The sequence below is a fragment of the Dreissena polymorpha genome, chromosome 11 (assembly GCF_020536995.1).
Source record: "Dreissena polymorpha isolate Duluth1 chromosome 11, UMN_Dpol_1.0, whole genome shotgun sequence".
NCBI classification, from domain to species: Eukaryota; Metazoa; Mollusca; class Bivalvia; order Myida; family Dreissenidae; genus Dreissena; species Dreissena polymorpha.
Genome location: NC_068365.1, coordinates 29,638,693 through 29,656,009, shown reverse-complemented (window position 1 = coordinate 29,656,009; position 17,317 = coordinate 29,638,693). Strand labels below are relative to the sequence as shown.

Sequence of the window (17,317 nt, the reverse complement as noted above, 5' to 3'; positions counted from 1 at the left end):
ATAGACAACATACCATAACCGATACCAGAACAATATAGAAAAACTTGAGGTCCAGATTATAGAGAGTTCCTTATCTATTCGTATATGAGTGATATGCAATTGATCTTTGATAGCCAGACAGGGCTCGAACTGTCAGCTCAGACTGACTCGTGGTTAATGGACGGCATGTTTGACGCTGCTCCAAAGCAGTGCGCTCAGCTGTTCATCATCTGTGTTCCGTATCTGCTGTGTATGGGTTTCTCCCGTCAAACTATCTTCATCCGAAGAAATCCAACATTTCCGTATACCGAAGGACCGATATTATGATAAATTGCTTAAAAATTGTTCTTTAAATATTTAAATACAAACTGGATACAACGCTCGTCAATTGTCGCAACAGTCTAGTGACTTGTGTTATGCCGACTGACACTTCCAACAATCTGCTAGTGTAACGCTCTTATTTTTATGTTCCCTAGTCTATACACTTATCAGAGTTTTATTCCTGCAGAATGTTGTAAAACGTGCAACGGAATACGAGACAAAATTCCGTTTGAGCAAAACCTGCATCAACATCCTTTATTGAGTAGGAGTTTCGAGGCCATTTAACAGAATAGTGACATAAATATGAACATGATTAATATGAAAAAATAGCCTACAACGACTGATTAAGCGTTAGAATTCCTGGGTACGTTTAAGTATATTTCACGTACACAGGGTTCATTTAAGTTATTTATGAGTACCCGTGGTACATTTAAGTAGTACCCAAGCCAACAATGTCCAATCTCTACACGGAGGTTAGTACTGACATCAGAAATATGATAGAGCTGTGCCTGGAACCAGTTATATCTCTACACAGAGGTTGGCACTGACAGCAGAGATATTATAGAGCTGTGCCTGGAACCAGTTATATCACTTCACAGAGGTTGGTATTGACATCAGAGATATGATAGAGCTGTGCCTGGAACCAGTTATATCTCTACGCGGAGGTTGGTACTGACAGCAGAAAATGATAGAGCTATGCCTGGAACCAGTTATATCTATACACTGAGGTTGGTACTGACAGCAGAGATATGATAGAGCTGTGCCTGGAACCAGTTATATCTCTACACGGAGGGTGGTACTAACAGCAGAGATATGATAGAGCTGTGCCTGGAACCGGTTATATCTCTACACAGAGGTTGGTACTGACAGCAGAAAATGATATAGCTATGCCTGGAACCAGTTATATCTCTACACTGAGGTTGGTACTGACAGCAGAGATATTATAGAGGTATGCCTGGAACCAGTTATATCTCAACACGGAGGTTTGTATTGACATCAGAGATATGATAGAGCTATGCCTGAAACCATTTATATCTCTACACGGAGGTTTGTATTGACATCAGAGATATGATAGAGCTACGCCTGGAACCAGTTATATCTCTACACGGAGGGTGCAACTGACATCAGAGATAAGATAGAGCTATGCCTGGAACCAGTTATATCTCTAGGGTGGTACTGACATCAGAGATATGATAGAGCTATGCCTGGAACCAGTTATATCTCTACACTGAGGTTGGTAATGACATCAGAGATATGATAGAGCTATGCTTGGAACCAGTTATATCTCTACACGGAGGTTTGTATTGACCTCAGAGATATGATAGAGCTATGCCTGGAACCAGTTATATCTCTACACAGAGGTTGGTACTGACATCAGAGATATGATAGAGCTATGCCTGGGACCAGTCATATCTCTACACAGAGGTTGGTACTGACATCAGAGATATGATAGAGCTGTGCATGGAACCAGTTATATCTCTACACTGAGGATGGTACTGACATCAGAGGTATGAAGCTATGCCTGGAACCAGTTATATCTCTACACTGAGTTGGTACTGACAGCAGAGATATGATAGAGCTATGCTTGGAACCAGTTATATATCTACACTGAGGTTGGTACTGACAGCAGAGATATGATAGAGCTATGCTTGGAACCAGTTATATCTCTACACGGAGGTTGTTACTTACAGCAGAGATATGATAGAGCTATGCTTGGAACCAGTTATATCTTTACACTGAGGTTGGTACTGACAGCAGAGATATGATAGAGCTGTGCCTGAACCCGTTATATCTCTACATAGATATTGGTACTGACATCAGAGATATGATAGAGCTATGCCTGGAACCAGTTATATCTCTACACTGAGGTTTGTATTGACATCAGAGATATGATAGAGCTATGCCTGGAACCAGTTATATCTCTACACGGAGGTTTGTATTGACATCAGAGATATAATAGAGCTGTGCATGGAACCAGTTATATCTCTACACGGAGGTTTATATTGACATCAGAGATATGATAGAGCTGTGCATGGAACCAGTTATATCTCTACACGAAGGTTGGTACTGACAGCAGAAAATGATAGAGCTATGCATGGAACCAGTTATATCTCTACACTAAGGTTGGTACTAACAGCAGAGATATGATAGAGCTGTGCCTGGAACCAGTTATATCTCTACACGGAGGGTGGTACTGACAGCACAGATATAATAGAGCTATACTTGGAAACAGTTATATCTCTACACTGAGGTTGGTATTGACATCAGAGATATGATAGAGCTGTGCATGGAACCAGTTATATCTCTAAACGGAGGTTGGTACTGACAGCAGAAAATGATAGAGCTATGCTTGGAACCAGTTTTATCTCTACACAGAAGTTGGTACTGACATCAGAGATATAATAGAGCTATACTTGGAAACAGTTATATCTCTACACTGAGGTTGGTACTGACAGCAGAGATATGATAGACCTAGGCTTGGAACCAGTTATATCTCTACACGGAGGTTGTTACTTACAGCAGAGATATGATAGAGCTATGCTTGGAACCAGTTATATCTCTACACTGAGGTTGATACTGACACAGAGATATGATAGAGCTGTGCCTAAAACCCGTTATATCTCTACATAGATATTGGTACTGACATCAGAGATATGATAGAGCTATGCATGGAACCAGTTCTATCTCTACACAGAGGTTTGTATTGACATCAGAGATATGAAAGAGCTTATGCCTGGAACCAGTTATATCTCTACATGGAGGTTTGTATTGACATCAGAGATATAATAAAGCTGTGCATGAAACCAGTTATATCTCTACACAGAGGTTTGTATTGACATCAGAGATATGATAGAGCTGTGCATGGAACCAGTTATATCTCTAAACGGAGGTTGGTACTGACAGCAGAAAATGATAGAGCTATGCTTTGAACCAGTTTTATCTCTACACAGAGGTTGGTACTGACATTAGAGATATAATAGAGCTATGCTTGGAACCAGTTTTATCTCTACACCGAGGTTGGTACTGACAGCAGAGATATGATAGAGCTATGCTTGGAACCAGTTATATCTCTACACGGAGGTTGTTACTTACAGCAGAGATATGAGAGAGCTATGCTTGGAACCAGTTATATCTCTACACGGAGGTTGTTACTTACAGCAGAGATATGGTAGAGCTATGCTTGGAACCATTTATATCTCTACACTGAGGTTGGTACTGACAGCAGAGATATGATAGAGCTGTGTCTGAAACCCGTTATATCTCATTACAGAGGTTGGTACTGACAGCACAGATATGATAGAGATATGCTAGGAACCAGTTATATCTCTATACGAAGGTTGGTGCAAAATATGTCACAACTAATCAACTGCTGCTGTAAGATTTTTATTGAACACCAAGGCACAACATACATACATATTATATATAAACAATTTATGTACATATCATGTGATCAGTTTTCCTACAAATTATATGATACATTTGTGTACAATTTATTTGATAAGTTTAATTTTGAAAAGTTTATTGACACTCTGGTTTTGTTCAATATAACAATACTTCATATAAAATGTATGCATCCGGAATATTTGTTTACTAAACATGCATTTAATCTGTTAATCATATGAAAATTAAGTCACTTATATATCTGTTTACATTAACAAAATCAGGAATCACAGAAAAAATACTTGATTTTGTTCATCATTGATATTATTACATGTAAAAGTATCTCACATCATAGCTCATTGGGTCATTGTCGACCTGAAATGGCCCACAAGTCACCCGGGGGAGACTAGAAGCCGATTCTTGTCTTGTCACCTTAAGGTGACTTCACGCCAATTCATGTCACCCTGGGGTGACTTCAAGCCAATTCATGTCACCCTGGGGTGACTTCAAGCCAATTCATGTCACCCTGGGATGACTTCAAGCCGACCGGGTGATAAGAATCGGCTTGAAGTCACCCCAGGTTGACATTAATTGGCTTCTAGTCACCCCTGGGTGATTTCAAGCCATTTCAAGTTGACAATGACCCAATGAGCCACATCATAATGTACCTATAATGTTTCATTACTTAAAAAAATATGTTTATTTGAACAAAAGTGTCAATATACATCTACATTCAAACCTCAAAATGGAAAGCCCTATTTGCTGTTAAATTTACTAATTAAAAAGAAGAATTTAATATTTGTTAAATAACATCTTAAAAATTAAACATATATTCAAACATTTACAATGTTATACATGAATAAATGCATCTAAATGGAAAGCCAGTTTCACCAATATACATGTACCTATTCCATTGATTAAGCTATCCGATGATGTAATTTGTGCTATTTCCACTTGGCTCCTATATTGGTTTGCCAAGATGAAAATTCAACACTGTAAAGCTATTGTATATGTATTACGCTAATGAAAATATGTTTGAAAGCAATTAAAACTAACCCTCATTTCTTGGCAAATTTTATAAATGTATATAAAGATGATTACCATAGCTAAAGACACTCATTTCACGCTCGTTTGCAATAAAATGTGCATTACTAATGTTGTAAAGAATGGAAATCTAATAAACTTGAAATTTCTTGTTGTTACTTTAATTATTAAATGTATGCACTTCTTGCTAATGACGGAGATTCAATCAATTTTCCACAGGAAAATACAGTAAAGAAATTTGTGACTTGAAAACTACAAGTAAAATAGAGGCTTAGCTATCATTAGGTCACTATACTCATAACAAGTCAATTTTTCAATAAACTGATATTATTTTTGTTTGTGACCTCATTATCTGAAAATAGTTTCAAGGGTCGCCTGAAAATTAAACTCTGACTATTAAGAGCAAAACTATTTTAACACTGTACATTTATTATTCAATAACAGTTCTTCAGTATTGCTTTAAGCCAATCATATCAGTATTAAATATTAAATACTGTTATTATCAAATAATTTAAGAATAAAACATGCAGAACATTATAATATGAACACACAAGATGTGTTTGTGAAACACTATGTCCCCCCCCCCATATATTTGACCTTGAAGGATGACCTTGACCTTTTCACCACTCAAAATGTGCAGCTCCATGAGATACACATGCATGACAAATATCAAGTTGCTATCTTCAATATTGCAAAAGTTATGGCCAAATTGTTTAAGTTTGACGCAAACAAACCAACAAACAGACAGGGTAAAAACAATATGTCCAAAAAAAGTTCATTACTCTCACAATTGTTGTGGTAGGCACTTGACAAATGTGTTGCGTAATTTCTAGTAAACTTATTTTTCATCATTAAAACTGTCATCTTAATGATCTATCAATTAAAGAGCACACAATATTTCATCAAAGATAATAAATTTGTGCACTATAGCACTTGTATGGAAATTGACCAGAGAAAACCAAATATAGAAATAAGGTAATGATTGCAATAACTTAGAAGAAAATTTTGATGATGCTCCTTTACAAAATCTTTGCATTAATTATAATAAATTTAAATATGGTTCAAACAACTATTAAAGTTAACTGCATTTTTTTCATAAAGAAAAGTTCACAATGTCACTATATGAAATAACTGTATAATAAGAAATTAATAGTATCCAGTCATCTTTATATTTTAAAGACACGCACATTCCTATTGAAACATCACTTAACAAAAGTTTATAATCGTTCATACACTTTTTGTCCTTAATATTTTGTATTTTTACAACAACAACAACAACAACAACCATGTACACAATTCTTATGGATCTAACTCGTGTAAGTGCTTAATACCAAACTCATTAGTTTTTGCAATGTCTCAATTTCGCATTAATTTTTAACAAGGACTAACCTGATCAGTGATCTTTCTATTTTCAGGAATGTTTATTTTAATAATGTATGTAGTACATAATAATCCTCTGGTATCATCCATTCAACAAAATAATATGTCAATCCTTCAAAACCGTTCATCCCTGTATAACCATGCACAGTTTTTACACAGACTTCCCATGTCAATAAGTTGCATTTAATTCTATGGTATGAACCCAAATCCAAATTGAAGCGATTAAAGTATAATTTAGCATGAATTCTAGCAGTGATTTCATATAGCTCACTTTATTCAAAATAATCTGAACTACCAGTATGTCATCCAACAATGTTCTAAAATAAAGGAAAGCAATGTAATAAAAACATAGAAACTAAATTGTACATTTTATGTTGATGGATGTTATCCTCTACTACCACGATTGACCCTATACAGAAAACATTCAACATATATTGAGTCCAAAATTACAAGCTAGTATTTCAAAATACTTCAAAATCTGTACTCCATCAAAATCTATAGTTATATAGGTAATTTACATATATCCCATTATAATCAGTCCCAACATGCACTAGATAGTTAAGGCCATACAGGATCAATGTATCTGGTCTGCTCAAACCTAGATAAGGTCTTCAAAGCCTCCATGGATACATTTATTTGATAATCTATTAAACACAGAGTTGGATTTTTCAGTACAAACTATAATCTATACATATGATACTACATTTTCTAAATAAACAACTTTAGAAAAACATGAAAGACTCGTAAAAAGACTATCACATAAAATGGGTAAACCAAATCAAATATTATTCTTTTGTAACTTTTTAATTACTGTATGCATTCAACCTTATATTTATAAAAATTGGTGTAACATGCAATACAATTTTGTACAGCATGCATCAGCAAATGACACAAAAAATGATGATAGAAATAAATGTACAAACTGATGTATTTAACAAGATTGAACTTGCAACTAATGCCACAGATCTGAGAGAAATCATATTATTACTGTATTCTACAGAAATATACTCACTATTAATACAAAAATATAAAGACTTATAAATTGTCTAAAATATTACAATTGACAGAAAATAGGTAAAAGTGGCATACATTATGTCAAAGTGCCATAAAATATGTCAAAGTGGCATACAATATGTCAAAGCGGCATACAATATGTGAGAAAAATATCAATCAAAATGTGTCAACATGCAAACAAGAGAACCATGATGGCCCTTATTTGCACACCTGGCTATATGAACACCAAACGTTGTAGACTTGATATGGTGCTCCTTTTTTTGACCCCACTTGACAAAGATTCATACATGAACAAGATATTATACAGATCAAATTTTAAACCAAGTTTCATCAAGATTGAGTCTTATTTGTGCCCTCTGGAGTGATCTTTGTCACAGGTCTTGTAAAGATTTGACTTGGTGATCTTGTTTTTGGACGCACCTGACCTAGATTGAAACTTAGACTAGACAATTTCAAGATAAGCATTCTGACAAAGTTTCATCAAACTAAGGTCATAAATGTTGCTCCTAGAGTCATAAGATTTTTTTCATGATTTTACCTGGTTACCAAGTTATTAAAAGCCCATAACCTTGGCCTAAATATTGTAAAGATAAACATTATGACCAAGTACCATAAAGATTGAGTCATATACATGGCCCCTAGAGTGGAAACAAGGTTTTTTATGCCCTCCAGATTGAATGATCGGGGGTATATTGTTTTTGGCCTGTCTGTCATTCTGTCCAAAAACTTAACCTTGGTCATAACTTTTGCAATATTGAAGATAGCAACTTGATATTTGGCATGCATGTGTATCTCATGGAGCTGCACATTTTGTGTGGTGAAAGGTCAAGGTCATTCTTCAAGGTCAAATATATGGCTTCAAAGCGGTGCAGTAGGGGGCATTGTGTTTCACAAACACAGCTCTTGTTAAGAGTTGACCTGGTAAGAAAGTTTTTTGACATGCATGACTTAGATTCAAACTCTGTCTAGATATTGTCTTCAAACTCTGTCTAGATATTGTCTTCAAACTCTGTCTAGATATTGTCTTCAAACTCTGTCTACATATTGTCTTCAAACTCTGTCTAGATATTGTCTTCAAACTCTGTCTAGATATTGTCTTCAAACTCTGTCTAGATATTGTCTTCAAACTCTGTCTAGATATTGTCTTCAAACTCTGTCTAGATATTGTCTTCAAACTCTGTTTAGATATTGTCTTCAAACTCTGTCTAGATATTGTCTTCAAACTCTGTCTAGATATTGTCTTCAAACTCTGTCTAGATATTGTCTTCAAACTCTGTCTAGATACTGTCTAGATTTTGTCTTCAAACTCTGTCTAGATATTGTCAAGAAAAACATTTTGACAATGTTTCATTTAAATTGAGACATATTGTGGCTTCTAGACCGTGTTTTTGGACAAAAATGGCCCAGATTCAAATGCGACCTATGTATTGTCCAGATTACAATTCTGACCGATTTTCGTCAAGATTAGACGAAAAATGTGGCCTCTAAAATGCTAAAGCTCTACAAGTTTATGACAGGCAATACCCAACACTCGACAACAGATGCCAGACACAAACATGACCCAATTTCAAACTCGGCCTAGATATTCTAAAGATAAAACATTCTGAAATGTTTCATCAAGATTTAGTCATAATAAGATTTAACCTGACGACCTTATTTTAGATTCATGGGATGCTACCTAAATAATGCCAAGATATAAATTCTGACCTAGTTTCATCAAGATTGGATGACAAATGTTGCTTCTAAAATGCTAAAGAGCTAAAAATTCACGGCCGGAAAACACACAATGCCACACGTCAGACATATGATGAAAAAAAAATCATTGGTTTGCCACTTCATCACTGGATTTTATATTTAATCCATAATTTTGTATAATGTCACTTTTAAATATATTGTTCTTAACAATATTATAAGCATGATTATAAAGTAAAGATTTTACAAAATTGAAGATTTTATGATGGGTTGTTACCTAATCAATAAGACTGAATTCATTAGATAAAAGTATTTCTCCAAAAAAAAATTTTTATAAAAAACACTGTCATAATTGTTAGTACAGAAACATGAACATGAAGACACACAAAAGAAAATTATTTTATAAATCTGTACATTTTCTTGCCTATATTTTTTATAGTAATTTTTAGAGAACGCTAAAATAGTATAGCGAACATAACATCGTATAATTATACCTATATCTGAGATCAAAGACTGGATTTAAAAATGGCACTATACATCTACTTATTTAAATTGAATATATGTATACAATGAACTTACTGGTAATCTAACAATGCCAACATAATTTTGTAAACCACTTGACATTTCTTGAACAGAAATATTGCAACCATATTGCATACTATGCATTTTGAATCGAATAGAGAATATAACATCAGTAACTTTCTTTTTCACTGTGACATTTCTTGTAATACCAATTTGCAAATATGTTAAACACAAACTAGCTATTTATGACTTCTCTTATAAAATATATTTATTTAAAAAATCACTAAATTAAAAAATAAAAATAAATAGATAAACATACAAAATATCACTAATACAGCTATTATAAGTATCAAATCATGCATTTTTGTCTTATGACCTCAAACATCATGGGTATGCTTTATGTATACATACATAAACAAAAATTAAACAATTTTACTATAATGTAAAGGAGCAATAAAAGTAAATACTTCAACAAAATATGAAATATTAATATTACAAAAGTATGTAAATAAATTGAACTGGATGAGACATCACAATGTATTGTTGAAGAGAAGGACAATTTTATAATAAAGACAACATATGTAACAAGAGTGGCAAATAGTCAGGGTAATAATACAATTGATACATAAATAACCATCAATATTAGTAAATAATTGTTAATTCAGTACTAAATGTAAATTCAAAACGTATCTTTTTCAAAATAAAGATCATTACAAAGTCATTAGAATGTAACATTAGGACCTGTATAGCAAACTGTATGTTTTATTGTATTATAATGACAGAGAAACACAGCAACATTTGAGGTTAAAATGACTAAGAATAGTTGTATCTTCAATTGATAAATCAGTAAATAAAAACAACTACAACAATTGATTAAAATAATGTATAAATTCCATAACCACAGTTGATCAATTGTTAATATACAATTATCAAGCAGTATACATTATGGCATGATTTTGAACAGCAAATTTGAAAGTATTTGGGCACAGACAATAAAAATATCCAACGATTTTGGCCTCAATCCCAGAAAATGGAGTTAAATGCATTTGCGTAAAGTGTCATCTCAGATAAGCCTGTGTCATCTCAGATAAGCCTGTGTCATCTCAGATAAGCCTGTGTCATCTCAGATAAGCCTGTGTCATCTCAGATAAGCCTGTGTCATCTCAGATAAGCCTGTGTCATCTCAGATAAGCCTGTGTCATCTCAGATAAGCCTGTGTCATCTCAGATAAGCCTGTGTCATCTCAGATAAGCCTGTGTCATCTCAGATAAGCCTGTGTCATCTCAGATAAGCCTGTGTCATCTCAGATAAGCCTGTGTCATCTCAGATAAACCTGTGTCATCTCAGATAAGCCTGTGTCATCTCAGATAAGCCTGTGCAGTCTGCAAAGGCTTATCAGGGACTACACATTCCACTTTTATTCAAGGCCTGTGAAGTATCGTTCCTGATTAACCTGTGTCTCATTTGTATTCAGTTGACAAGCATACGAAGCATACAGTTGACAAGCATACGAAGCCTCCAGAATGTTGCTGAATAACATGTAGTGAATTTAACTTGATCTTTATATAGATTCTAATTCTAAAAAAAGAGCTGGCTACATAAAGTATACCCAAATTGATAAGATAATTAACTATTGCTAGTTTTGGTGTTAGAAGATTAATAGGATATAAGAAACTTAAGAAAAATTACTGTCACATTTAAAAAAAAACAACAATAACAAACAACTCTAGCAAGATTTTGGTTAAGAAGAGACTTGCGTAAATGCCAAAAGTGTCATCTGTGGACTGCACAGGCTAATCTGAGACGACACTTTACACACATGCATTAAGCCCTGTTTTTCCAGAGCACAGATTACATACAAATGTACAAGATCCATTAGCAAGCCTTCATTTTCACAGACTTCAGTTCACACTCGAGACCTCCTTGTATAACATGACGGATCTTCTTCTGTACACCGTTCTTACAAGCATCAAACTCACCCCACGGGCCGTAGAAACAACGCACTGAAAGAAACCATATGATCAGAAATTATCAGTCTGAGACAAACTCCAAAGCCTTGCTGTTTTTTTTAAATAAATTTGTCAGAAAATTACACAACAATGTTTAACCAAAGATCTATTATTAAACATATAAATATTTATGTACAGGTCTGTGGTTTGACTACCACAAATGTATAACAAGAGCACTACATAACGGGTGCCACGCTTTTTTTTAGAGGTCACAGTGACCTTGACCTTTGACCTAGTGACCAAACAAGAGATGTGTTTGTCAGAAACACAATGCCCCCTACTGCGTTGCATTAAAATAACATTTCTATTTATCATTTGGCGGGTATAGAAATCATCTCCCTTTAAAGGTTATTACTTCCCTTGAATTTTTTCCAATCCAAACCGGGGGGGGGGGGGGGGGGGGGGGAGGGTCTCACAGTCAATTACGACCATGTCAGACATCACTAACAATCAAGGCCTGTGGTTTAAAAGAGATCATAGCCAGAGTTTATCATGAATCTATGGACATAAGTCCACAGGTATGTAATGAACATTAAAGAAATTATGAGTATATCATTTAAAAAAAAAACTTTGACAAATCAATCATTTGGGTTATAAATAATCAAAATAATAAATCTGTACAGTAACTGTGAAAAGAACTTCAATTCTTGGTAAGGAAATATATAATATGATATTTATAATTATATAAATTACTTCCCTTGAAAATAATTGTCTGTAACAAATCTCTATTTTTAGTAGCAAATAATTAAAAGCCACTACCGTGACTGTACATTCACAGATTCACCACTCAAAATGAGCAGCTCCATGAGATACACATGCATGCCAAATATATAAAGTGGCTATGTTCAATATTGAATAATTTTCTCCCTTTTTAATGCTTATTACTTCCCTTAAATCTGTATTTTTTACCATAGACCGTAAAGGATGACTTTGACCTTTTACCACAATGTGTTTGTCAGAAACACAATGCCGCCTACTGCGCCGCTTTGATTTATTTAACAAAAATATATACGTGGGCAGGTCAGATAACTATGTCCATTTAAAGCTTATTACTTCCCTTGACTTTGTTTTTTTTTACCCTAGACCTTGAAGGATGATGTTCACCTTGAAATTTTACCACTCAAAATGTGCAGCTCCATGAGATACACATGCATGCCAAATATCAATGTGCTATCTTCAATATTTTAAAAGTTATGGCCAATGTTAAGGTTTTAGCATGACGCCTATGGAGGACGGCTGACAGCAGACGATGAACTGGCTATGACAATAGCTCGGGTTTTCTCTGAAAACAGCCTCGCTAAAAAGAAGGTTCATTATGATAAAAGGAAGAGAACTCGAGAAAAAGCTATTTATTATCATAAAAGTTCCTACATGAGAAACGGGCACTGCAATTTTTTTTTTACAATAAATGTCTTAAACTCCATATTGGAGGGCCATTGAAGCATCTTACTAAAAGTTAAAGTTGTCATTAGGAATGGAATACTGGTATATGGGAGATAACTCAGATATTATAAAACACACCAAGAAGGGCAAGATTTTGAATCAGATGTAAACATTGAAAGCTTCTCTTCCTAATATACATTTAAAGTTTCTATATTTTGAGTTTCATTAATAGAGGGTATTAAGCTTTTGCATATTTCAAAGAAATGAAAGTTAAGGATCTATGACTGAGCTGTTGTATGTTTTAGTCTTGTAAGCAAGCATTTACTAAAAAATCTTATTGTTTGAAAAATATATGTTACAGAATGATAAATATACTGTCAGAATACCATTGTGTTACTAAAAATGTTTAAATTTAATGTACAAAACAGAAAGTTTTATATTTTGTAAATTTATGAATAAACCTGTATTAACCTTTTGAAACATGTCCGTAATTATAAGAAAATCATACAACCTTGTCCGTTTTTCTTCTTGCACGATTTCTTGGTTATCTTCTCTTGTTTGCAGTTGGACCCACCAGATATCAGGATCTGTGTACGGGTACGCATTGGGTTCTCTGTTGTGTCACACTCTGACCAGGTCCCTGTCCCGTACACACACTCTGCATCAAAAGCAAACAAGAGCTTTGTCACAAACGTTTCTACTGATAATACCCTTGGACTGCTTTCTCAGCAATGTCCCAGGGTAGATAACTCAGGAATGCGTGGATAATAAAGGATACAAAAAGCAGAATTTGATTATGGTGTCATATTAAAATTTCCAATTTAATTGTTTGAGGAAGAAGAAAACAACTATTCAAAATAACAAACAACTTCTTTTATTGGAACAAACGACTGACTGGCTGACGGGAAAACTGACTGATACAACCAACACAGACACTCAAATATAACCCCTCATTGACAGAGGGCATAAGGGCATAATTAAAACAAGAGGGCCAAGATGGCACTAGTTCGCTCACCTGAGAGAGTCGGTTCATTCAATCTTTACCAAACGTCAAACTTGACCTAGATATTGTCCAGACAAACATCCTGGTCAAGTTTTATCATTATTGAACCAAAACTGTGGCATATGGAGTGGTTTTGTTTTTGTAAGATTTGACCTGGTGACCTATATTTTGAGTTGACCCCCCCCCCCCTTATCAAACATCAAAGTTTGCTTACAACAATGAATATTATGACCAAGATTCATAAAATCTGAAACAAAATTGTGACCTCTAGAGTGTTTACAAGGATTTTGTATAATATAATGAAAATTTTGACAATCTAAGGGCAATAATTATGGCATTAATTATGTGATATATATAAAACCAATCTTTGTACCAAGTTTCATGATGATTGGGCAAAAAATGTGATTTCTAGAGTGTTCACAAGCCTTTTTTACTATATAAATATAAGAAAACTGCCCCCCCCCCCTCCCTGCAGCCATGTTATTAAACTGACCGAAACCATTTTCAAACTCAACTCTCATATCAAGGAAACAAATGTTCTGACCAAATTTCATGAAAATTGGGCCCAAAATGTGACTTTTAGAGTGTTCACATGTTTCACTATATACATATAGAGAAAAATTCCCCGCCCACTGGCGGCCATGTTTTTTCACTGATCTGGACCATTTTTGAACTCGTCCGAGATATCAATAAAACCAATGTTTTTACCAACTTTCATGATGATTGGGCAAAAATTGTGACTTCTAGAGTGTGTACAAGGTTTCTCTATAGCCAAATAAGGAAAACTGCCCCGCCCACTGGCGGCCATGTTTTTCAACCGACCGGAACCACTTTTGAACTCTACCAACATATCATTAAGGCAAACATTTTGACAAAGTTACATGAAGATTGGGCATGAAATGTGACTTCTACAGTGTTTACAAGGTTTTTCTTTTTTTTTACCTAGTGACCTAGTTTTTGACCCAGCATGACCCAGTTTCGAACTTGATTGAGATACCATTGGGACAAATCTTCTGACCAAGTTTCATGAAGATCCGACATGAAATGTGGCCTCTAGAGTGTTTATAAACCAAATGTGAACGACGGACGGATGGACGGTCGGACGGACGGAAGACGGACAAAGACCGGTCACAAAAGCTCACCTGAGCAATCAGGTGAGCTAAAAATGAGTAAAAGATACTGCGGTTGTTGTTAACTTTGTTTCCAGGCAACAGGAAATTTCAGGACACTGTATTCAATAAACAGTGACCTCTAAAGAAATTGGTGATACTGTACTGCCCATTTGAATTAATTTTAGTCTGAATTAGGTCAACATCAAAATTAGGTCAAGGTTAATGTGTGAATGGGTGACACCAGTAAATTAGGAATGATGACAAGTAAAACTGTCCATTTTAAAAATTAAAGTTCTTAACATTAAGGTCAAAGTTTGAATATGTAACTAGAAATGGTGATAAGCAGCAACTGTCCGTTTGAATTATTCAAATTTTAAACTACCTCAAAGTCAAAGTTAGAATAGGTTATGTGGGTAAAGTCGAAAGTGAGGTCAAGGTGTGATCAGTTGATATGGTTGGATTAGGGATGGTGATAAGTAACAACTGTATCAATGAAACAACAGTTTAATTATTTCAGGGGTTTGAGCAATTTTGGTCATATGACTTTATTTAAGTAAGCAGATCAGCACACAATTTGTTATCATCTCGTTTGAGGCAAACTCAATTTGAAGATTTATTTTATTGTATTAATGTTGCTTAAAGAACACATTAGCCTTTTTGTATTTAAGAGCAATTTTTAACACACCTGTGGTTTGCCAATATCTCATATTGATTAACGTGTTCTTTATGTGAATAGAAATTTCTTTAATTTTTTAACTTGTTAATTCCTGCTCAGGTACAGACTGGGTTATCTATTGTGCCATTTATGGACCCCATACCCAATTATTTATCATTAACCTATCTTAACTTTATGATTGATATTGTTATTTACTGACTTAACTTATCACATCAACCCTTTTAGCGCTGGAACCAAATTTTAAAGGCCTTTGCAAACAGTTTTGATCCAGATCAGACGCCACAAAACGTGGCGTGTAATCAGGATCCAAACTGTTTGCTATTCTGATATAGGTCTTTTAAAACAAGTGAAGAAAATGATTATTTGAGAAATTCAGCATACACCAATTTAGCAGACGACAAATATCCCAGCATGCATAGGATCAATGTCACACAAGCCCATACTTTTTTCACCCTTGCCACATTTCTTGGACAGCACGCGGGCGCTAGGACATGTGGCCAGAGAGCCAGGCCGGAGTCTGTCCACTCTGGTGGTCTGGTAAGTCTCCTTGTCACATGCTGACCATTCCCCGCTCTCAAACCGACACTCTGTAATACACATTCAGGGATATGCACCACTGTGAGCCTAGGTCATGACAAATTTGGCTTAAGGCATGTGCGTAAAGTCGTCACAGATTAGCCTCTGCTGTTCAGATAGGCTAATCAGGGACCACAATTTCTCCCTTAACTGAATTTTCATTAAGAAGAGACTTCCTTTAAATGAAAAATTCCATAAAAGCGAAAAGTTTTGTCCCTGATTAGCCTGTGCAGACTGTGTTAGGCACATGCATTAAGCACAGTTTTCTCAGAACGAGGCAAATTTAAGGACATTACAGGTCTGGCATTGGGCAAAAGTAGCTAAGAATGAGGTCCAAATTCTGAGTAGAACCAGTACTTGGTGTCTAAGAGTAGTTCACGAGAACACTACCAGTAAGGATGAGATCTCCACATTGGTAAGCATACCATATTCATTAACCCATTTATGCCTAGTATACTCTCCCATTCTTCTAAATTGGATCAATTTATTTCCAAAATTAGGGATGTCTAGTATATTTATTTCTATATTTAGAATATTTCATACAGAAATTCCTTAAAGCAAACAGACCCTGATGAGATTCCGCATCATGTAAATACCACTAGACAGCAGATGCTCTACAAAAGGTGCAATGCTGGCAAAGAACTGTACAGAATTATGCAGCCATGCTTTTAACATAGCTGTAATAATGTATGGAGGAAAAAAGTTTTATATTTGAAGTAACGGGGGAAAAAAATACACCATTGTTAACATAAAAATGTTAACACAAGAGATTTTTAAATAATAATAGATCAATCAATAAAAACAACTTAGCTCTTGATAGGTTCTGCACAATAAAGTCAATTAATATCATAGAAGTATGATATAGTTTCATTTTAAAGTGCATATATTTACACTGGCAATCACGAAAGGTTATCAAATAATCATACATAACAAGGATTACTGACGTTTTTTACAATTCCTAGAATATTGTTTCACTGGCAAGCATGTTGCAGGACCACTTGTCAAGACCTGACGACGAGTGATCGTGTTTGTTGTAAGATCACATCCTGACCATGGTTCCATCTTGTACTGACATACTGAAAAATATTGCATACTGTACATTCTCTATAAACATCTAAATACCCTCATTTTAATGATGCACCACCCCTCATTTGAATAATTCCCAAACTTCATTTTAATAATGCCATCCCCATCTGTCATTAATTTTTCCTAACGCCCCACTACT

At 34.9% G+C, this 17,317-nt stretch overlaps 1 protein-coding gene across 50 annotated transcripts in view; it reads right to left on the bottom strand.

The window, feature by feature from the left end:
- Window positions 1–3,668: 3,668 nt before the first annotated feature.
- The window catches only part of LOC127849548 (uncharacterized), a 130,527-nt gene continuing 116,878 nt past the window's right edge, over window positions 3,669–17,317 (bottom strand). For all 50 annotated transcript variants that reach the window (XM_052382231.1, XM_052382228.1, XM_052382236.1 and 47 more), the window contains 4 exons: window positions 17,037–17,168; window positions 15,960–16,103; window positions 13,237–13,383; window positions 3,669–11,336 (listed from right to left, as the gene is read on the bottom strand). In XM_052382231.1, coding sequence (XP_052238191.1) covers window positions 11,209–11,336; window positions 13,237–13,383; window positions 15,960–16,103; window positions 17,037–17,168 — 551 coding nt within the window. In that variant the 3' untranslated portion in view covers window positions 3,669–11,208. The remainder of the gene's footprint in view (window positions 11,337–13,236; window positions 13,384–15,959; window positions 16,104–17,036; window positions 17,169–17,317) is intronic.